This window comes from Grampus griseus (genome assembly GCF_964374135.1).
Source record: "Grampus griseus genome assembly, chromosome: 15".
NCBI classification, from domain to species: domain Eukaryota; kingdom Metazoa; phylum Chordata; class Mammalia; order Artiodactyla; family Delphinidae; genus Grampus; species Grampus griseus.
This window is the reverse complement of record NC_139009.1, coordinates 18698996-18722571: the sequence shown is the minus strand read 5'-3', so window position 1 is coordinate 18722571 and position 23576 is coordinate 18698996. Positions and strand designations below refer to the sequence as shown.

The following is a 23576-nucleotide window of genomic DNA, read 5'->3' as shown; positions in this document are numbered from 1 at the left end:
TTCACCACTGCAACAAAAAGAATAAAATACCTAGGAATAAACCTACCTAAGGAGGCAAAAGACCTGTATGCAGAAAACTATAAGATACTGATGAAAGAAATCAAAGACAACACTAACAGATGGAGAGACACACCATGTTCTTGGACTGGAAGAATTAATATTGTGAAAATGACTATACTACCCAAAGCAATCTACAGATTCAATGCAATCCTTTTCAAATTATCAGTGGCATTTTTCACAGAACTAGAGCAAAAAAATGTTACAATTTGTATGGAAACACAAAACACCTCAAACAGCAAGAGCAATGTTGAGAAAAAAAAAAATGAAGCTGGAGGAATCATCCTCCCTGACTTCAGACTATACTACAGGGCTACAGTAATCAAGACAGGATGGTACTGGCACAAAAACAGAAATATAGATCAATGGAACAGGATAGAAAGCCCAGAGATAAACCCACACACCTGTGGTCACCTAATCTATGAGAAAGGAGGCCAGAATATACAATGGAGAAAAGATAGGCTGTTCAATAAGTGGTGCTGGGAGGGCTTCCCTGGTGGCGCAGTGGTTAAGAATCTGCCTGCCAACGCAGGGGACACGGGTTCGAGCCCTGGTCCAGGAAGATGCCACATGCCACGGAGCACCTAAGCCCGTGCGCCACAACTACCGAGCCTGTGCTCTAGAGCCCACGAGCCACAACTACTGAAGCCCACGTGTCTAGAGGCTGTGCTCCGCAACGAGAAGCCACCACAGCGAGAAGCCCGTGCACCACAATGAAGAGTAGCCCCCGCTCGCTGCAACTAGAGAAAGCCCGCGCAGCAACGAAGACCCAATGCAGCCAAAAATAATAAATAAATAAATACATTTATTAAAAAAAAATAAGTGGTGCTAGGAGAACTGGACAGCTACATGTAAAAGAATGAAATTACAACAGTCCCCAACACCATACACAAAAATAAACTCAAAATGGATTAAAGGCCTAAATGTAAGGCCAGACACTATAAGACTCTTAGAGGAAAACATAGGAAGAACACTCTTTGACATAAATTGCAGCAAGATCTTTTTTGACCCACGTCCTAGAGTAATGGAAATAAAAAGAAAAATAAACAAATAGGACCTAATTAAACTTAAAAGCTTTTGCACAGTAAAGGAAACCATAAACAAGACGATAAAACAACCCTCAGAATGGGAGAAAATATTTGCAAACAAAGCAACTGACAAAGGATTACTCTCCAAAATATATAAACAGCTCATGCAGCTCAGTATCAGAAAAACAAACAACCCAATCAAAAAATGGGCAGAAGACCTAAATAGACATTTCTCCAAAGAAGGCATACAGATGGCCAACAAACACATGAAAAGATGCTCAACATCACTAATTATTAGAGAAATGCAAATCAAAACTACCTTGAGATATCACCTCACACTGGTCAGAATGGCCATCATCTCAAAATCTACAAACAACAAATGCTGGAGAGGGTGTGGAGAAAAGGGAACCCTCTTGTGCTGTTGGTGGGAATGTAAACTGATACAGCCACTATGGAGAACAGTATGGAAGGTCCTTAAAAAACTAAAAATAGAACTACCACATGACCCAGCAATTCCACTACTGGGCATATACCTAGAGAAAACCATAATTCAAAAAGACACATGCACCCCAATGTTCACTGCAGCACTATTTACAACAGCCAGGACATGAAAGCAATCTAAATGTCCATTGACAGATGAATGGATAAAGAAGATGTGGTACATATATACAATGGAATATTACTCAGCCATAAAATGGAACGAAATTGGGTAATTTGTAGAGACGTGGATGGACCTAGAGACTGTCAGACAGAGTGAAGTAAGTCAGAAAGAGATAAACAAATATCGTATATTAAAGCATAATATGTGGAATCTGAAAAAACTGGTATAGATGATCTTATTTACACAGCAGAAATAGAGACACAGACTAGAGAACACACGTATGGATACCAAGGGGGACGTGGGGGTGGGGGTGGGAGGAATTGGGACATTGGGATTGACATATATACACTACTGATACTATGTATAAAACAGATAACTGAAGAGAACCTACTGTACAGTACAGGGAACTCTACTCAATGCTCTGTGGTGACCTAGATGGCAAGGAAATCCAGAAAAGAGGAGATATATGTACACGTATAGCTGATTCACTTTGCTGTACGGTAGAAACTAACACAACATTGTAAAGCAAGTACACCCCAATAAGAATTTTTTAAAAAAACTTAGTTATTTCAGACACATGCAATAATGGAGAGAAAAGAAACATTGGCCCTAGATCTTAAACTGTTGTGAGTAAAAAAGTAAATATACAATAGGGAACATTCTATAAAGGTCTGGAAGATGAATGGAAAAGCTGAGGTACTTCTGACTTGGAGGGTACCTGTCTGATGGGTACATATTTGGGGAAAATCCGACGTAATTTCATTAGCTGGAGAGAAGTATATAAGAAACAAATGGTCTGAGAAAATGGACTATTTATTTAACTAGAAGAAGTAATTACTTTAGACCAGCATTTCCCAAATTGGTGTTCTAAAGAACATTGTTCTGCAGGATATTAATAGATGTGCCAGGAAAATAGCATGCTGTGCTGTATTAAGCATTGGAAATAATGGGTTACACAAGGTGAAACAGATTTCTTTACTGTATTAATTCTATGAGCCTTTAATTGGCCAAAGCACAGTGCAGAGCTCCCAAGAAGGGGATAAACTATGCAATTTATTTATCATGAACCTTTCTTTCTTACATATAGCCATTAACATTTATTATTATCTCCTAGAACAATCTTCTATGGAACATTAGTTTGAAAGATAATATCTATATCAGGCTTAGGATTCCAGGTCATTGGCATGCCTTAACTTTATCAAATAACAAAACAAGCATCCTTAGAAGTGATATCTCCTGATAAACAACCTATTGCTTAAAGGATTTCTTACTCAATGATTTGATATGAATAAACTTCTCAGAGAGATAACAGTAATAATATCATACTGTTTTGTGTTTATACGGTACTTAATAATATATAAATTATTTATAAAATACACGGACATATCAATGTATTTTATTATATTCATATTTAATACATTTAATATATTTTAATATACTATTTGCAAACTAGAAAGCCTATGAAAATTTTATAAGAGAATCCAAAGAGCTGCAAACAGCTATCTCCAAAAAGCTCAATTCTCAACTCTAGTTTCATTCATTTTTTGACTCCCATTAGATTAGAAAACAAATTGATTTGTAGGGAAAAGCCCAATATAATATAAATATTAAAATTACAACTTTCAGGCACTGTGGAATAGGATAAAACATTCAGAATCACGTCAAAAATAAAGATAAGCAATATTATGGTTCTAAAAGGCTCTTAAGTATGAAAATCTACATACTTCTTAAACTCAACAGACCTTGCACATAAGTTTAAATGAACCATAAGTTTTACAAAGATTTATCAAAAAACTCAGTATATGCAAGATAGTATATAAAGTTTTCAGGCTACAAAAGTGAGCAAATTTCTATTTTTTGGGAACTCTCTGTTCAGTGGCAGAGGCCAATACAGAAGTGCAACGCACAAGCGCTATACTGCATATATAGAGATATGTAGAGCAGCACTGGGGGAGCAACTAACTTAGCCTAGGACCTGAAGGCAGGGACCAAGAGCATGAGTGAGCTCAATGGAACCTTGAAAGGTGAGAATGCCAGGTGGCAAAGAGGATGGCAGAGTTAACTCAAGGCAGAAAGAACAGCAAGTCTAAAAACAGAAGAGAAGGCAATGAGGATAGGTGAAAATACATTAATACTTAGCGATGAAGAGAAGTAAAATTGCCAGAAGTGTGGGAGTTGGGATTCCAAACTTACAGCTTTATATATTCTTTGAATTGTGAGATAACATGAAAATGAAATGGGTGGGGACAGAGGAAAAATGCTTGAGAAGTAGTACAAGTGAGAAAAGAACCTTAGAAAATAAATCAAAACCTTAGAAAATAAATAGGTTACTTTTAGAAGTAGAAGGAATTATTCTAAAAGTAGCAATCTACAAGGACTTTCTGTTAAAGAAAAATTATTCCTGCCCTTGGAAAAACTCAGTTTATCTTCCCCTCCCCTTGACTGTGTGTACAACCTAACTAATGCTGTGTGCAACAGTCTCACTCTAAGCTGCTGCTTCTTTCTGATTACTAAAATGCTACCCATTTTCCAGTAAGCAGGTCAAATTCTACTTCTTCCAAGGAAGTCTTCCTAAAAGGATCACCATACCCTTTATCTCCTCCAAAACCTTAACCTTTGGGGGTTAGGGAGTGGGAAGAGAGAAGCTGGTAATCCTTAGATTAGAGCTGGTTACACAAATTCAAAAGCCTTTAAAGGTCACATTGCCAGGCTTGTGTTACTAAAGGAGATGTGGTGCTTGAGGCCAGTGGAAGAGCACAAACCCAGCCTATATGTGTAAAATGCACACATGTGCACACATACACAATTCAGGCTTGCTGTCACTTTATCTGCCTGAATGGATTTTTTTCCAGTGCCTTAGCAAGAAGCCCTTCTACAGTAAACCCGAAAGATGATTATCTGGCCAAGAGGTTCTCAACCAGGGGTGACTTCTGCCCCATAAGAAAGAGTTGGCAATATATGACGACATTTTTAGTTACCACAGCTTGGGGAGGGGTTGCTACTAGTATCTGGTGGGTAGAGGCCAGGGATGTTGCTAAACATCCTTCAATGTACCAGTCCCCCAATGCTCATAGTGATGAGGTTGAGAACCCTGATTCAGCCACCACATACATTCTTGCCAAAACAAAGAGTTCTTTAAGGAAGCTTATTCTTTTATCAGGCAGTTTTCATTGCCAGAAACGTTTGCTTTCTGGGATTTAAAAAAAATACTCTTTCTGAGCCACAGTTGGTTTAATCTGCAGATGTGGAACCTGCAGATACAGAGGGCTGACTGTACACTATGTTTTGAATACCCCAAGCTGATTGTATGTTCTGAAAATTGCCCATATCTTTTATTCTTTGTATTCATCTCAGTAACTAGTATAGTCCCCCTAAATATATTTTGTGAAAAATTCAATACAGGGGAACTATTAAGTATTTCTTATTGTGCTATCTAATAATGAATGACAAGTTATAACAAGAAGTAGTTTATCTTAAATAATACTCAGAACGTATTATTGTTTCCTTTGTTTCTGTTTTCTTCTTTCTCTTCCCTTAATTCCTCTTTGTGTCCTTTATTCCACTCCAGCATTTAAAAATTATTCCTTAGTCTACCATTAAAAATATTTTTGGGCTTCCCTGGTGGCGCAGGGGTTGAGAGTCCGCCTGCCAATGCAGGGGACACAGGTTCGTGTCCCAGTCCGGGAAGATCCCACATGCCGCGGAGCAGCTGGGCCTGTGAGCCATGGCCGCTAAGCCTGCGCGTCTGGAGCCTGTGCTCCGCAACAGGAGAGGCCACAACAGTGAGAGGCCCGCGTAACGCAAAAAAAACCCAAAAAACAATTTTTCATCCTATGTCAACTCTCTCTTTCTCCCTTTCATCATCTTCCTCCTTTTAAGTGGAATGGAAGCACATTTTATATTATTTGTTATATTTACTGAATATAATTTTATAATAATAGCTAGTATTTACTAAGTGGGACTACATGCCAGGCACTGTGCTAAGAGCTTTACATCTATGCTCTACATCTATTATCTCATTTAATCTACACAACACCTATGAGGTAAAGGAATTATTTATTAGATTCTTTTTACAGATGAGGAATCAGAGGCTTTAAAAGGCTCAATAAATTGACTATCAACCCACCTCAGATAAGGTTAAAACTAGGACTTGAAACTAGAGCTAACTCTTACAGCCATCTTATTATGCTGCCTGTCTAATATAATTTAGCTCCTTCTTCCTCTTCCTTTGTCTATTAGTAAGGCTCCAGGGAATTTCTTTAAATGTTTTTTTAAAAATTCAAAGCAATATAGACATATGGTTAAAAAAATACAAAAGATTAATAACAAGAAGCAACAATCTACAGTCCCGGTCCTGCTTCCCAGAAACAATACTTTTAACAGTTTGGGTTTTGGGTTCTTGATGATTATCTCTATAACTGCTGCTTATACAATCTTAAATATTTATATCATTATACCTACTCATTATTTGTCATGAGAGAAAATACTTAACTCATCCACAACTCCCAGGACCCCCAAACTATCCCTTCCTCTGTTCTCCTAGTATTATGACATCATTAGGCTTTAATCACTCTAACTACAAACAACATAAACTTCATTTTGTGTTCAATTATAAACAATCTCTCTCTCTTTTTTAAACTTTTTATTTTATATTGGAGTATAGCCGATTAACAATGTTGTGAAAGTTTCAGGTGCACAGCAAAGCGACTCAGCCATACATATACATGTATCCATTCTCCCCCAAACTCCCCTCCCCTCCAGGCTGCCACATAACATTGAGCAGAGTTCCTGTGCTATACAGCAGTAGGTCCTTGTTGGTTATCCATTTTAAATATAGCAGTGTGTACATGTCAATCCCGAACTCCCTAACTATCCCTTCCCGCCGCCCTTCCCCCTGGTAACCGTAAGTTCATTCTCTAAGTCTGTGAGTCTGATAAACAGTATCTCTTGATGCTCTACTTTAGAAATTAATCAATGTTTCAATTTTATTAATTTAATAATTATATGATGTTCATCCTAAATATTTATTTCAAGAAACAAAAGTAAATTCCTTTCAAACTGTTGGTGTCAAAGTACTTTGTTATGAGCTAGAAGTCTGTAATTGAATGAATGTCCCTTATTCTTATCATAACAGACCAAGGATGACTTTGAGTCATAAAGGTTCTGGGCGCAGACTTGACACCTTTATTGTAGCAATTGGGCTGTCTTATTACAGAGAGAGAGAGTTAGCACATACCTTTAAAAAGGATCACCAGCTGAACAAGAGTACTCACCTGCTGTTGTCCTTGTAATCGCTGTTGAAGTTGAAGTCTAAGTTGGTTGGGTGCTGCTGGAGGTCTGTTTAGAGTCTGCCTGGTCTGCATGCCCATGCCAGGTGAAAAAGCACCTCGAGGAGGTGTTACTTGAACAGGCATAGTCCCCAGTGAAGGTTTCTGCCTGACCATGCCTTGGAAAGGGCCAGAGAGATTGGCAGTAGGCGAAGGAGAAGAATAAGGCTGGGAATAAAGGTTGGGTCTTTCTTCCATCATCAACGGTGGTGTTGCTTGTTGTGGTGGAAATCTCTCTGATAATACATCTAATCCACCTCCCTGTTGGAAAATAAGCCAGAACATTTTACAAATAAATTTCTGGCAATAAATGACATGCTTCTCTATATGATTTTGGATCTGAGAGCATGTTATCTCTAGAAAGTTTCATAATAATATATTCATGCTGAATTCATGAAGCTCTCCAGAAGTTTGCTACTTAAAGGAATCACTTATAAAAGTTACTTCTGAAATGGAGTAATAGATTAACGGAGATGTTTAAAATCTCAGTAAAGAGATGAAAATATAGTTAAAATAAGGGCCTTACATCAATGAAATAAAGCTAAACGGTTTAAAAAGAACCTCACTGCAAAGTCTAAGAATCAACAAATGTTACATTTAATGGGTTACCATGAGAAGTAGATTCCTAAAGGAGGGATTAATTTTTCTATCTCAAATACAGAATTCATGCTTTTATCTCATTTGAAAAAAAATTCATAGCTGACCTAACAGAATGCAATAAACTTTTTGACTATTACTCATTGTAAGAAATGTAATGTAAATTGTGACCTATTGTGCGTGTGTGTGTGTGTGTGTGTGTGTGTGTGTGTGTAACTGAAAACAGAGTTTCATGAAACATAACTTCCCCTTTTTCTGCATTCTGATACTCTGTATTCTACATTGTTCTACTCCATTAAAAAAATACTGATGGCGGCCTCTAGAGTGAATCACAGGAACCCTGAGGATGAACTGACCCTTTTATTCACTATTCCACATCGCGTTGCAGACCTATCAGAGGGAGCCATGTGATAATTGTGGCCACCAGCTGACCCCACAGCCACCTTCTGCCCCCCTTGGACCCACCCAAGAATTTCTGAGCCTTCTTTATGAGAGAAGGAGGAGCTTTAAGATGGCGGAGGAGTAAGACGCAGAGATCACCTTCCTCCCCACAAATACATCAGAAATACATCTACATGTGGAATAACTCCTACAGAACACCTACTGAACGCAGAAGACCTCAGACCTCCCAAAAGGCAAGAAACTCCCCACGTACCTGGGTAGGGCAAAAGAAAAAAGAAAAAACAGAGACAAAGAATAGGGACGGGACCTGCACCAGTGGGAGGGAGCTGTGAAGGAGGAAAGGTTTCCACACACTAGGAAGGCCCTTCGCGGGCGGAGACTGCGGGTGGCGGAGAGGGGGAGCTTCGGTGCCGCGGAGGAGAACACAGTAACAGGGGTGCGGAAGGCAAAGCGGAGAGATTCCCGCACAGAGGATCCGTGCCGACCAGCACTCACCAGCCCGAGAGGCTTGTCTGCTCACCCGCCAGGGTGGGCGGGGGCTGGGAGCTGAGGCTCGGGCTTTAGTCGGATCGCAGGGAGAGGACTGGGGTTGGCTGCGTGAACACAGCCTTAAGGGACTAATGCGCCACAGCTAGAAGGGAGGGAGTCCTGGAGAAAGGCTGGAGCTGCAGAAGAGACAAGAGACTTTTTCTTGCCTCTTTGTTTCCTGGTGCGTGAGGAGAGGGGATTAAAAGCGCCGCTTAATGGAGCTCCAGAGAGAGGTGCGAGCCGCGGCTATGAGTGTGGAGACCAGAAACGGGCAGGAGACGCTAAGGCTGCTGCTGTGGCCACCAAGAAGCCTGTGTGCGAGCACAGGTCACTCTCCACACCTCCCTTCCCGGGAGCTTGTGCAGCCCGCCACTGCCAGGGTCCTGTGATCCAGGGACAACTTCCCCAGGAGAACACACGGCGTACCTCAGGCTGGTGCAAAGTCACGCCAGCCTCTGCCATCGCAGGCTAGCCCCGCAGTCCGTGCCCCTCCCTCCCCCCAGCCTGAGTGAGCCAGAGCCCCCGAATTAGCTGTTCCTTTAACCCCGTCCTGTCTGAGCGAAGAAGAGACACCCTCAGGCGACCTACACGCGGAGGCGGGTCCAAATCCAAAGCTGAACTCCGGGAGCTGGGCGAAAAAAGAAGAGAAAGGGAAATCTCTCCCAGCAGCCTCACGGGCAGCGGATTAAATCTCCACAATCAACTTGATGTACCCTGCATCTGTGGAATACCTGAATAGACAACGAATCATCCCAAAGTTGAGGCGGTGGACTTCGGGAGCAACGATATATATATATTTTTCCTTTATCTCTTTTTGTGAGTGTGTATGTGTATGCTTCTTTGTGTGATTTTGTCTGTATAGCTTTGCTTTTACCATTTGTCCTAGAGTTCTGTCTGTCCTTTTTTTTTAATTACTTAAAAATATTTTTTTCTTAATTATTTTTAATTTCAATAAGTTTAATTTTATCTTCTTCTTTCTTTCTTTTCTCTCTTTCATTCCGAGCTGTGTGGAGGACAGGCTCTTGGTGCTCCAGCCAGGCGTCAGGGCTGTGCCACTGAGGTGGGAGAGCCAAGTTCAGGACACTGGTCCACAAGAGACCTCCCAGCTCCATATAATATCAAACGGCGAAAATCTCCCAGAGATCTCCCTCTCAACGCTAAGACCCAGCTCCACTCAACGACCAGCAAGTTACAGTGCTGGACATCCTATGCCAAACAACTAGCAACACAGGAACACAACCCCATCCATTAGCATCGAGGCTGCCTAAAATCATAATAAGGCCACAGACACCCCAAAACACACCACCAGACGTGGACCTGCCCACCAGAAAGACAAGATCCAGCCTCATTCACCAGAACACAGGCACTAGTCCCCTCCATCAGGAAGCCTACACAACCCACTGAACCAACCTTAGCCACTGGGGACAGACACCAAAAACAATGGAAACTACGAACCTGCAGGCTGCGAAAAGGAGGACCCAAACACAGTAAGTTAAGCAAAATGAGAAGACAGAGAAACACAGCAGATGAAGGAGCAAGGCAAAAACCCACCAGACCTAACAAATGAAGAGGAAATAGGCAGTCTACCTGAAAAATAATTCAGAATAATGATAGTAAAGATGATCCAAAATCTTGGAAATAGAATGGAGAAAATACAAGAAACGTTTAACAAGGACCTAGAAGAACTAAAAAGCAAACAAACAGAGATGAAAACACAATAAATGAAATTAAAAATTCTCTAGAAGGGATCAATAGCAGAATAACTGAGGCAGAAGAACAGATAAGTGACTTGGAAGATAAAATGGTGGAAATAACTACTGCAGAGCAGAATAAGGAAAAAAGAATGAAAAGAATTGAGGACAGTCTCAGAGACCTCTGGGACAACATTAAACGCACCAACATTCAAATTATAGGGGTCCCAGAAGAAGAAGAGAAAAAGAAAGGGACTGAGAAAATATTTGAAGAGATTATAGGTGAAAAGTTCCCTAACATGAGAAAGGAAATAGTTAATCAAGTCCAGGAAGCACAGAGAGTCCCATACAGGATAAATCCAAGGAGAAACACGCCAAGACACATAATAATCAAACTATCAAAAATTAAATACAAAGAACAAATATTAAAAGCAGCAAGGGAAAAACAACATGTAACACATAAGGGAATCCCCAAAAGGTTAACAGCTGATATTTCAGCAGAAACTCTGCAAGCCAGAAGGGAGTGGCAGGACGTATTTAAAGTGATGAAAGAGAAAAACCTACAACCAAGATTACTCTACCCAGCAAGCATCTCATTCAGATTTGACGGAGAAATTAAAAGCTTTACAGACAAGCAAAAGCTAAGAGAATTCAGCACCACCAAACCAGCTTTACAACAAATGCTAAAGGAACTTCTCTAGGCAGGAAACAAAAGAGAAGGAAAAGACCTACAATAATAAACCCAAAACAATTAAGAAAATGGTAATAGGAACATACATATCAATAATTACCTTAAATATAAATGGATTAAATGCTCCAACCAAAAGACATAGACTGGTTGAATGGGTACAAAAGCAAGACCCGTATATATGCTGTATGCAAGAGACCCACTTCACATAAAGGCTGAAAGTGAGGGGATGGAAAAAGATATTCCATGCAAATGGAAATCAAAAGAAAGCTGGAGTAGCAATTCTCATATCAGACAAAATCGACTTTAAAACAAAGACTATTACAAGAGACAAAGAAGGACACTACATAATGATCAAGGGATCAATCCAAGAAGAAGATATAACAATTATAAACATTTATTCACCCAACATAGGAGTACCTCAATACATAAGGCAAATACTAACAGCCATAAAAGGGGAAATCGACAGTAACACAATCATAGTAGGGGACTTTACCACCTCACTTTCACCAATGAACAGATCATCCAAAATGAAAATAAATAAGGAAGCACAAGCTTTAAATGATACATTAAACAAGATGGACTTAATTAATATTTATAGGACATTCCATCCAAAAACAACAAAATACACATTCTTCTCAAGTACTCATGGAACATTCTCCAGGATAGATCATATCTTGGGTCACAAATCAACCCTTGGTAAATTTAAGAAAATTGAGATCGTATCAAGTATCTTTTCCGACCACAACGCTATGAGACTAGATATCAATTACAGGAAAAAACCTGTAAGAAATACAAACACAGGGAGGTTAAACAACACACTACTTAATAACCAAGAGATCACTGAAGAAATCAAAAAGGAAATCAAAAAATACCTAGAAACAAATGACAATGAAAACACAATGACCCAAAACCTATGGGATGCAGCAAAAGCAGTTCTAAGAGGGAAGTTTATAGCTATACAAGGCTACCTTAAGAAACAAGAAACATCTCAAATAAACAACCTAACCTTACACCTCAAGCAATTAGAGACAAAAGAACAAAAAATCCCCAAAGTTAGCCGAAGGAAAGAAATCATAAAGATCAGATCAGAAATAAATGAAGGAAACGATGGCAAAGATCAATAAAACTAAAAGCTGGTTGTTTGAGAAGATAAACAAAATTGATAAATCATTAGCCAGACGTATCAAGAAAAAAAGGGAGAAGACTCAAATAAATAGAATTAGAAATGAAAAAGGAGAAGTAACAACTGACACTGCAGAAATACAAAGGATCATGAGAGATTACTACAAGCAGCTATATGCCAATAAAATGGACAACCTGGAAGGAATGGACAAATTCTTAGAAATGCACAACCTTCCGAGATTGAACCAGGAAGAAATAGAAAATATAAACAGACCAATTACAAGCACTGAAATTGAAACTGTAATTAAAAATCTTCCAACAGGGGGCTTCCATGGTGGCGCAGTGGTTGGGGGTCCACCTGCTGATGCTGGGGACACGGGTTCGTGCCCTGGTCTGGGAGGATCCCGCATGCCGTGAAGCGGCTGGGCCCATAAGCCATGGCCGCTGAGCCTGCGCGTCCGGAGCCTGTGCTCTGAAGCGGTAGAGGCCGCAGTGGTAGAGGCCACAGCGGTGAGAGGCCCGCGTAATGCAAAAAAAAAAAAAAAAAAATTTTCCAACAAACAAAAGCCCAGGACAAGATGGCTGCACAGGCAAATTCTATCAAACATTTAGAGAAGAGCTAACACCTATCCTTTTCAAATTCTTCCAAAATACAGTAGAGGGAGGAATACTCCCAAACTCATTCTACGAGGCCACCATCACTCTGATACCAAAACCAGACAAAGATGTCACAAAGAAAGAAAACTACAGGCCAATATCACTGATGAACATAGATGCAAAAATCCTCAACAAAATACTAGCAAACAGAATCCAACAGCACATTAAAAGGATCATACATTATGATCAAGCAGGGTTTATCCCAGGAATGTAAGGATTCCTCAATATATGCAAATCAATCAACGTGATATACCATATTAACAAATTGAAGGAGAAAAACCACATGATCATCTCAATCGATGCAGAAAAAGCTTTCGACAAAATTCAACACCCATTTATGATAAAAACCCTGCAGAAAGTAGGCATAGAGGGAACTTTCCTCAACATAATAAAGGCCATATATGACAAACCCACAGCCAACATTGTCCTCAATGGTGAAAAACTGAAACCATATCCTCTAAAATCAGGAACAAGACAAGGTTGCCCACTCTCACCACTATTATTCAACATAGTTTTGGAAGTTTTAGTCACAGCAATCAGAGAAGAAAAAGAAATAAAAGAAATCCAAATTGGAAAAGAAGAAGTAAAGCTGTCACTGTTTGCAGATGACATGATACTATGCATAAAGAATCCTAAAGATGCTACCAGAAAACTACTAGAGCTAATCAATGAATTTGGTAAAGCAGCAGGATACAAAATTAATGCACAGAAATCTCTTGCATTCCTGTACACTAATGATGAAAACTCTGAAAGTGAAATTAAGAAAACACTCCCACTTACCACTGCAACAAAAAGAATAAAATATCTAGGAATAAACCTACCTAAGGAGACAAAAGACCTGTATGCAGAAAATTATAAGACACTGATGAAAGAAATTAAAGATGATACAAATAGATGGAGAGATATACCGTGTTCTTGGATTGGAAGACTCAACATTGTGAAAATGACTCTACTACCCAAAGCAATCTACAGATTCAATGCAATCCCTATCAAACTACCACTGGCATTTTTCACAGAACTAGAGCAAAAAATTTCACAATTTGTATGGCAACACAAAAGACCCTGAACAGCCAAAGCAATCCTGACAAAGAAAAACGGAGCTGGAGGAATTAGGCTCCCTGACTTCAGACTATACTACAAAGCTACAGTAATCAAGACAGTAGGGTACTGGCATAAAAACAGAAATATAAATGAATGGAACAGGACAGAAAGCCCAGAGATAAACCCATGCACATATGGTCACCTTATCTTTTATAAAGGAGGCAAGAATATACAGTGGAGAAAAGACAGCCTCTTCAATAAGTGGTGCTGGGAAAACTGGACAGCTCCATGTAAAAGAATGAAATTAGAACACTCCCTAATACCATACACAAAAATAAACTCAAAACAGATTAAAGACCTAAATGTAAGGCCAGACACCATCAAACTCTTAGAGGAAAACATAGGCAGAACACTCTTTGACATAAATCACAGCAAGATCCTTTTGACCCACCTCCTAGAGAAATGGAAATAAAAACAAAAATAAACAAATGGGACCTAATGAAACTTAAAAGTTCTTGCACAGCAAAGGAAACCATAAACAAGACGAAAAGACAACCCTCAGAATGGGAAAAAATATTTGCAAATGAAGCAACTGACAAAGGATTAATCTCCAAAATTTATAAGCAGCTCATGCAGCTCAATAACAAAAAACCAAACAACCCAATCCAAAAATGGGCAGAAAACCTAAATAGACATTTCTCCAAAGAAGATATACAGATTGCCAACAAACACATGAAAGAATGCTCAACATCATTAATCATTAGAGAAATGCAAATCAAAACTACAATGAGATTATCTCACACCGGTCAGAATGGCCATCATCAAAAAATCTACAAACAATAAATGCTGGAGAGGGTGTGGAGAAAGAAGGGAACCCTCTTGCACTGTTGGTGGGAATGTAAACTGATACAGCCACTATGGAGAACAGTATGGAAGTTCCTTAAAAAACTAAAAATGGAACTACCATACGACCCAGCAATCCCACTACTGGGCATATACCCTGAGAAAACCAGAATTCAAAAAGAGTCATGTACCACAATGTTCATTGCAGCTCTATTTACAATAGCCAGGACATGGAAGCAACCTAAGTGTCCAGCAACAGATGAATGGATAAAGAAGATGTGGCACATATATACAATGGAATATTACTCAGCCATAAAAGGGAATGAAACTGAGTTATTTGTAGTGAGGTGGATGGACCTAGAGAGTGAAGTAAGTCAGAAAGAGAAAAACAAATACCATATGCTAACACATATATATGGAATCTAAAAAAAAAAAGAAAGAAAATGGTCAGAAGACCCTATGGGCAAGACAGGAATAATGATGCAGACCTACTAGAGAATGGACTTGAGGATACGGGGAGGGAGTCGGGTAACGTGGGACAAAGTGAGAGAGTGGCATGGACATATATACCAAACGTAAAATAGATAGCTAGTGGGAAGCAGCCGCATAGCACAGGGAGATCAGCTCAGTGCTTTGTGACCACCTAGAAGGGTGGGATAGGGAGGGTGGGAGGGAGGGAAATGCAAGAGGGAAGAAATATGGGGTCATTTGTATATGTATAACTGATTCACTTTGTTATAAAGCAGAAACTGACACACCATTGTAAAGCAATTATACTCTAATAAAGATGTTAAAAAATATATATACTGGTTATGATGCACTAAAGTGATCTTTTAACTACAAAGTCTCAAAAACGCTAACCCGGAAGTTGGAATGTCATGGAACATATAGGTTGAAGTGTAGCATGAATGGAGGACAAATTAAGTCCTAAAATATGAAATGATGTTATAAAATATGGATTTTATTCTAGGGGGAGCTTGTAAGATTATGTTCCATAGTAAAAGGCTAAAACTCTCTAATTCTAATTATTATGATATTTTTGTTTAAAAAGCCCATTATTTAACTATTATATATTTTGATAACTTTCACAAGGGTAAATTATAAAACAGCTAAAACACAGTGAGGGTAATATGGAAAAGTCTTGCTTAAAAATAATTTTCTAGCTTTCAGGGCTCCATCATTTAAATAATGTCAACTTTAGTAAATACCTGAACAAGTTTGTCAATTCCCAGAGCTCTGTCTAGTTCAGCTAGCTCAGTTTCATCTTTGCCACTGAGGAAGGATACCAGCTGTTCAAGAAGAGCCTTCTCATCATTTCTTCCTTCGACTGTTGTTGGTGGACAGAGAAGCTCATCTAACTGTGAACTAATGCACTGGCTGCAGAATCAAAAGATAAGAAAGTTTAAGACTGATATAGCAAGTAAGTATTCAACCTTAGGAATGCAAATACACACACACACACACACACACATATATGCAAATGTAGTTCTAGGAAATTCTCTGTTGAAATGCTTTTTTAACCAATTCTTATGCAATGAAAATTTCTATACTTAATGGGCAGAAATGTATGAATGTTTGGTATGTAGCTTGAATATATTTTTCATTATTTTGTCAATCAATGAATTTTGTTTCCATATTCTTCATGTTAGCTTACAGAAATAGCCTGAAAAATTAACCAAACATGGTTAAGAGAAAATAATTTTTAACAGAAGTAAAAAATAAAAAACTCAGAAAAAAATCATTTAGTCTATATCAAGATTTATACTATTTATTCTATGGGTGCCATTAATTATTGATAATTGAACCATAATCAAAACAGTACATATTATATTACTTAACTTTCAAGGATGATCAAATTATATTGATAACATGACATGATTATCATTTACAAAGGAAATCAAACTAGAAAAATGAAACATGCTCAGTGTTAAGCAATAAATTGTTGATTACATGTAGTCTAATCCAAACTGATACCAACTGATGCATAAAACTTAGAAATACATAGAAGATAATACTAGTACTAATACTACTTGTATAATAATATAATTATAAGGATTCTTCTTTTGGGAAGGTAAATGGGACTACAGTTCACAGTTAAGGCTCCACACTCAATATTACCTACTCATCCTTTGGTTGCTATATATGAGATACACTCTATGTGTTGGAATGGAGCTACCTGTGTGGATTAAGAAATTAAATTCCAATTAAGATGGGACACTGAGTAGAGGTGGAAAGTACCTTCCCTTCTTATCCACTCTTGCTCCAAATAAAGAGAAAAGCTGGACAAAATAAAGAGCAACATAGTTGTTGCGCTGAGGCCAATTCATCCACAGGTCCCAGGAATTTTATGGTAATCAATCAAAGAAAAGTAAGAGATGAAAAATAAAACAACAGCTGCATACTATATCAGCCTCCTGATAATTACAATGTACACTAGCCTTGCAGTCATGCAGTAAATAAATGTTTGATTCGGTGTCCTCCTCCATCCTTTTCTTTTCATTAAACCTTCACTTCTATTAATATCTCACAAAATACCAATACAGACTGGAATCTAGTTTGGGAAAAGTAGTTCTTTGCTGTAGAAGTTGGTATCTGATACTTCATAATATACAAAATGTATTACTCACTCCTCTGGCTTATTCTGATTTACAGCTGTCACTGTATTATTTGTCCATGGAACCTGATCACCACTTCCTGGTTGTCCAAACTGGTTATCAATTGCTTCCAATTCCAGCTCAGGTAATCCTGGTTAAAGAAGAAAAGGTAAGAAGTCAGGACATATTACAATGGAAGATAAGATGATAATATTTTTAAGAAGTAATATATTGTACGGTAGAGTGAGATTTCCCCTATAAAATACTACCTCAGTGATACAAAAGTCACTTATCCAGAAACTTAAATTATCTAGAATGTGACCACATAATAAGTAAATGAGAAAGTGAGAAAAGGTCTCTGAATCAAAGAAAGTCCGATGTTAAAAGTTTTTATATATTACCATAAGAGAATCACTTAGGACTTTGTCTGAAATTATTTATTTTAAAGACAATCATAACAATTTGGTTGACTGCTTATTCAGTCTACACCATATTAGAATATGCTATAAGTAGGGGCAGTGTTACTGTCATAAAGTGAGAGCCGCAAGTAAAAGATAAAATATGTTCTATAAAAGGCAGGAACAGAAACTAAAGGGCACTGCAGTCTGGGGACAAAACTCTACAGTTGTTAACTGAGAATATAGCTGTACAATAACAGTATAATTAATTGATGTCTATAATGATGAATGAAAAAAGGGGTTGAATTATGTCTTGTAATAGAAGAAAATAGTTTGTGCACTTTAGAACGTTTTTGTGTGGGCAATGGTTTTGAAAGGTTTATTTCTGTACTATTTATAGTAGGAAAGAACTGTAAATAACCTAAATACCAGAAATTTGCTGATTGATTAATGAATTATGGTATAGATATTTACAACATGCTGATAAATGAAAAATAAAAAAAGTATAATCTAAGACATTATGTTCAGGATGATTCTGTTTTTATAAGCTATTTCATATATATTAATAGAAAAAATGCTCGTAGGCTATATATCCTTGGTAGATTTTAGGTTGTGAGATTAAGGATTACTTTATTTTCTTTTAGTGTTTCTCATGGTTATTTGTAATCTCTAAAGAGAACAAAATTCATATGTTGAAGCCTTAACCTCTAGTACTTCAGAATATGACTGTATTTGGGGACAGGGCTTTGAGTGAAGTGACTAAGTTAAAATAGAGTCGTTAGGGTGGGCTCTAATTTAATATGACTGGTGTTCTTAAAAGAAGAGGTGGTTAGGACACAGACAACACAGACAGAGGGACAGCCATGAGGACATAGTAAGAAGGAAGCCATCTGCAAGCTAGTGAGAGAGGCCTCAGAAGACACCAAACCTGCTAACCCCCTAACCTTGGACTTCAAGCCTTCAGATTGTGAGAAAATAAATTTCTGGCAATAAAATACCACTGGTCTGTGGTATTTTATTATTATGGCAGCCCTAGCAAACTAAAAACAAAAACTAAGAAAGCCTTGGTGGCTTAAGAAAAAACAGAATTAGGTAGAATTCTTCATTCTAATGAATGGAGAATAAGTAGATTTAAGGATGCTCCCCAAATTTATTTAATGCTGGATACTGATCATTATTAACCACACAAAACATGTTAGGCTCACTTTTATGTGAAATATACTCAATATTTAGTATGAATGAAACATAGGAGTCCATATAAAAGCACATTCACTTCTACATGCAAAGAATTATAGCCTGCAATTAAACTTTCTTCTTTATCATGACACATGATAGAGAAATCAAATTCTAAAAGGATTCTGGGGAAAAAAAAGCAAAAAACAAAGCAAACAAAAAACACCAAACAACAACAATAAATGGTGATAGGAAAGTAATCCCTTAATTTCTCTCATTACTTCAGTCAGGAAGTTGGTCAAAGATTATCTAAAGCTGTCTCATTGCTCTGCTGCACACATTAATTTTTCAATCTTATTCCATTTTAGAAATCTAACCTAAACAAAATAATTATATTTAAGAGTCAAAGAAAACTTACATGGCTGTCTACCATCAATACTTAGTATTACAGGATAGTTTATTTGACTCAGTAATAGGACACAGTATCTCATTTTAGTAGTCTTGATGGGAAAAAAGGTTAAGAAAACAAGTTGGATAAAATATTTTCAAAATAAAGATTCACGTGCTAAATTTGGTGAAAAGGGGGGGAAAATCCAAAGAAATCAATCACTGATTCAATTAAAAGTTTTGTTTGCATAGGCTGTATGCTTAAAAGAAGTTGGTTTTTATTCTAAAAGTCACTTCAACCTTTTAGGACTTCCTTTAGAAACTCACTTACATAAAAAAAACTCGAGGATTTGCTGCAATGTTTTACAAAATACACACTTTACCTCTCTTTGTCCAGGGAATAAACCTACTATTTTTGGTCTTGTTTGTGTCTCTATTGCAAACATGAGTAAGTATGTATATATGTTACACAAGACAGGCATAGTAATTTTTAAAGGGACGCATTACTGCATTTACTAGTCTCTGTTGGAGAGAGGGAGCTGAAGCAGGGGTAGGAAACAAGCTCTTAGCGATTCCTGATCAAGCTATTAATGGTTTTGCTTTTTTTTAATCATCTGAGCAAAGGGCTCAACATCATATTTTCTCCATTTTAAACATGGTTAAAAGAAAACTTTATATCCCTGTGAGCCACAGCGATTCCAGCTTAAAAGAGCTTATATTATTAAAAAATTTAAAAACTTCTGCACACAAAGTAGAAAGCATTGTCTAATCAAGAGAGTGGCTTTTGCACACTTTACTCCACTAAGAGTTGATTCAGCATCTAGTGATTGTGATGTTCACAGTTAATTTTCTTCAGCTGTTGGTAAAGAGATTTCTGGTTCAGTTTTGTGTTGCATTTGGCTGTTAACTACTCACAGCAGTTACAATGTTTTATTTGACTAATTTCTCTACTATACAAAAAGAACTATAAATCAATAAGATGAAAACTGAATAGCCCAATAGATATATGGTCAGAGAATATAAACAGGTCACATGAAATCACTGAAAACTGATCAACCTAATTCACAATAAAAAAAATACAGATTAAAACTACATTGAGATACTTAAAAAAACACATCAAATTGGCAAAGATGAGAAAATGCATAATTCATCTTATTAGAAAGGACGTGTGGAAAGAGGAACATTATCAGTTAGAGTGTAAACTGGCATAAGAAAGGCCATTTGGCAAAATCTGTCTACCCTTTGACCCAGCAATTCTGTTCAGAATTTATATTTCAGATATACTCTCAAATGTGGTCAACTATCTCTACATAAGATTATTCATTTTAGTTTTGTACTGGCAAAAGATGCCTACCGATAGCCACAACACACTAAACACAACCTCAGAAACAGGGAACTAAAAATGGAGTTTTGAAGTACTGAAAATGTTTTATGTGAAACAATTATTTTTAGTTATGAACACTATTAATGTACTACAGATTAATAAGATTTTAAAAATTATCATCTCAGAATATGTTCATAGAACATAAAAACAAGCACCTCAGTAGGTCATTCCTTACTTCAGTGATGTTGCCAATGTTCAAATATTTTTGAAGTTCTTCTAGAACTGTCTTAACCAGTATACAAGTCCTTCAAGAAAATACTTCTCCTTATAACTACATCTAATTTTGGTTCTGATGTTTTAAAAAGTATTATTCTTTTCAGATCAACAAATTTGGCTCCAAATAACTTCACAAAACTTCAAAAGTCAAATCCACCCTCAAGGGATAGAAATTTAAAGATGGTAAAAAGGACATAGTAGAGGTTCTGAAGGTACTGCCAAGAAAGCACATTCTGTATATGTTGATCAACATCCTCCTAAGGTGTCTCTTGATGTGCTCTTGTAGTACATTTCTAACAAAATTATTTAAATCACTTGGTCACACAGTATGGTTGTGTGTGTGCATATACACAATGTGTTTTGAAACCAGGCAGACTGAAATTTAAATCCTGGTTCTGCATATACTAACTGGATAACTTTGGGCAAGTTTTTGTTTGTGTGTTTTCTTTTCTTTCTCTGGAACTTATGACCTTAGTTTCCTCGTATGTAAATAGATCTAAGGAAAATTTCTGGTTCAGTGTGAAATATATCATCTATATTTTATTTGATGTGTAAAATTATCACTGAAACAAAAGTAAAAGGGGAAAACAAATCTACAGCTGAAGGAGAGGCAAAAGAAGCAGCATGGCAGCTGACTAGAACAATGAAGAATTTCTGAAAGATAAAACAGATGGAAAGATAAAACTGATGGTGAAATTGACCTAAACTAAAAACCTTACATCAGGACAAAGAGGAGATTTTCCAAAAAGGGGGTTTTTCTCAGAAGAACACTAGAACAACTCCAGGTTCAGTGGTCATTCGAGCGTGTAAAGGAACAGGCCATGGGTGATTGCTGGGATAATTAAAGGACAACTGAACAGCTGCCACCAGGCACTGCTCTGAATGCAGCTGACTCTGGCGTCTGCCCATGGGATTAAAGTGGTGAGTACATGACTCAGTGTGGGAGTTCTGCCCAGGGAATCTCCCAAAGTGGGTGTGAGGGCTGCCATGAGGGATTTCCCCATCACCAACCCCCACTCCTTCACAACGACAACTAAGAATCAGGGCCTCTATAATCAGAACCTACATTCACTGCCAGAGCAAAAGCCCTCTCACTTTAGCTAAAGAAACACTCTAGCTACCAAGATGTTTCATTCTAGGTCTTTTTCAGTATATATGGACAGACAGCCCTGATTTACCAAACATTCAAGAAAAGTCAACAGCAGAAAAGAAAGATAGCAAATTTGACAAAGAGAGAAAGAAACTTTGAAGGAAAAAGGGTTGTTACAGAAAATAGATGAGCCCTAAAGTAATATGCTAAATTTATCATCACATAGATTTAAAAGTCTATCATATACATAAATGGTAATAGACTTCTATGAAAAAAATTTCTAAAAACGTGATCGCCACAATTATAAGAACTCAATAGATTGACTGAAGAGCAGAATGGATATAGTTGAAGATTCAGTTTTGATCCAGAAAATCTGGCCCAGACTCTCTCAGAATACAGTGCAAAGTATGACAGAAAAGATAAGTGACATGGCAGATAGATCCAGAAGTTCTAATAGGTATATCTCAGGTGGTGAAATACTATGATAATTAAACTGTCCTATGTGAGACCTTTGGGCACAAAGTCAAGACATGGAATCAGCTACTGGATAATGGACTCTGGCTCTAGTGAAAGGTAGTGGTGGGCAGTGTAGATGCTAGAGGGGGCAGAGAATCAGAGGCAGTTCTCTTCCCTTTATAAGCTATCATATTTTTGTCCTCATCTTTTTTTCTTTCTTTTTTCTTCTCTAGTCTTTTGTTATCTTTTTCTTTCTCCTGCCCAACTTGTTTCCTTAGGTTTATGCCTCTTGAAACCTTTTTTCTTGTCGGTATGGAAACTTTGTAAACACTGTCTGCAGCTATCACCCTCCCCTCATTTACCTCAATTTCTTCCCCTCTATGCTTCTGGCCTTCAGCAATACTACAGCACAGGGTTTAACAGATTCTGGCCTATTTACAAACTTTTATACATGGAGCTGTATTCAGGGGAGGAAATCTCAAGAAAGAAAAAAGAGCTATTTGCCTCAAGACAGATTATGAATGAAAAACACTCTACTTTCACAGACTTGTAGAGCTAGAAGACACCTTCTTTTTTTTTAAATTAATTAATTAATTTATTTATTTTTGGCTGCATTGGGTCTTGCTGCACACGACCTTCTCTAGTTGCAGCGAACAGGGACTACTCTTCCTAGAGGTGTGCAGGCTTCTCACTGTGGTGGCTCTCGTGTTGTGGAGCACAGGCTCTAGGTGCACAGGCTTCAGTAGTTGTGGCACACAGGCTCAGTAGTTGTGGAGCATGAGCTTAGTAGCTCTGTGGCATGTGGGATCTTCCCAGACCAGGGCTTGACCTATGTCCCCTGCACTGGCAGGTGGATTCTTAACCACTGAACCACCAGGTAAGTCCCCCTTCTATTTTTATTAACTTTAATTTTCATCAAATTAACACATATACATAAATTTAAAAGTCAGGACCAAAAGGTCTATTAATGAATAAAGGCAGTTTCCTGTCTTGCCCCTTCTGATCCTTTAACTATTTCCCTTTCAACAGAGGCAACCATCCACAACTTGTGTAGCTGTTTTCTTTAGCATTTGCCTAATTATTTCTAAAATATCTCCATTTTAGATTTCTGACTCCCCATCATGATAGATGGGGTTTTAGTTCTCTCACATCACCTCTCTTATTACCTCCTGTGCCCTCAATTCCCTAACAGAGATCACAGTTCTTTATAAAATAAAAAGTTAATATTTAGATTCTTACGACTACACAAATATTACTCACTGCTAAGTCATGTCATGTACTATGTTCAAACAT

General features: G+C 37.8%; 1 protein-coding gene across 5 annotated transcripts in view; it reads right to left on the bottom strand.

Moving 5' to 3' along the window:
• NCOA1 (nuclear receptor coactivator 1) overlaps positions 1 to 23576 on the bottom strand; it is a 197895-nt gene that overhangs the window by 36471 nt on the left and 137848 nt on the right. For all 5 annotated transcript variants that reach the window (XM_082671912.1, XM_082671914.1, XM_082671916.1 and 2 more), the window contains exons 13-15: positions 17213 to 17330; positions 15794 to 15962; positions 6960 to 7274 (exon numbers count right to left, since the gene is read on the bottom strand). In XM_082671912.1, coding sequence (XP_082528038.1) covers positions 6960 to 7274; positions 15794 to 15962; positions 17213 to 17330 — 602 coding nt within the window. The remainder of the gene's footprint in view (positions 1 to 6959; positions 7275 to 15793; positions 15963 to 17212; positions 17331 to 23576) is intronic.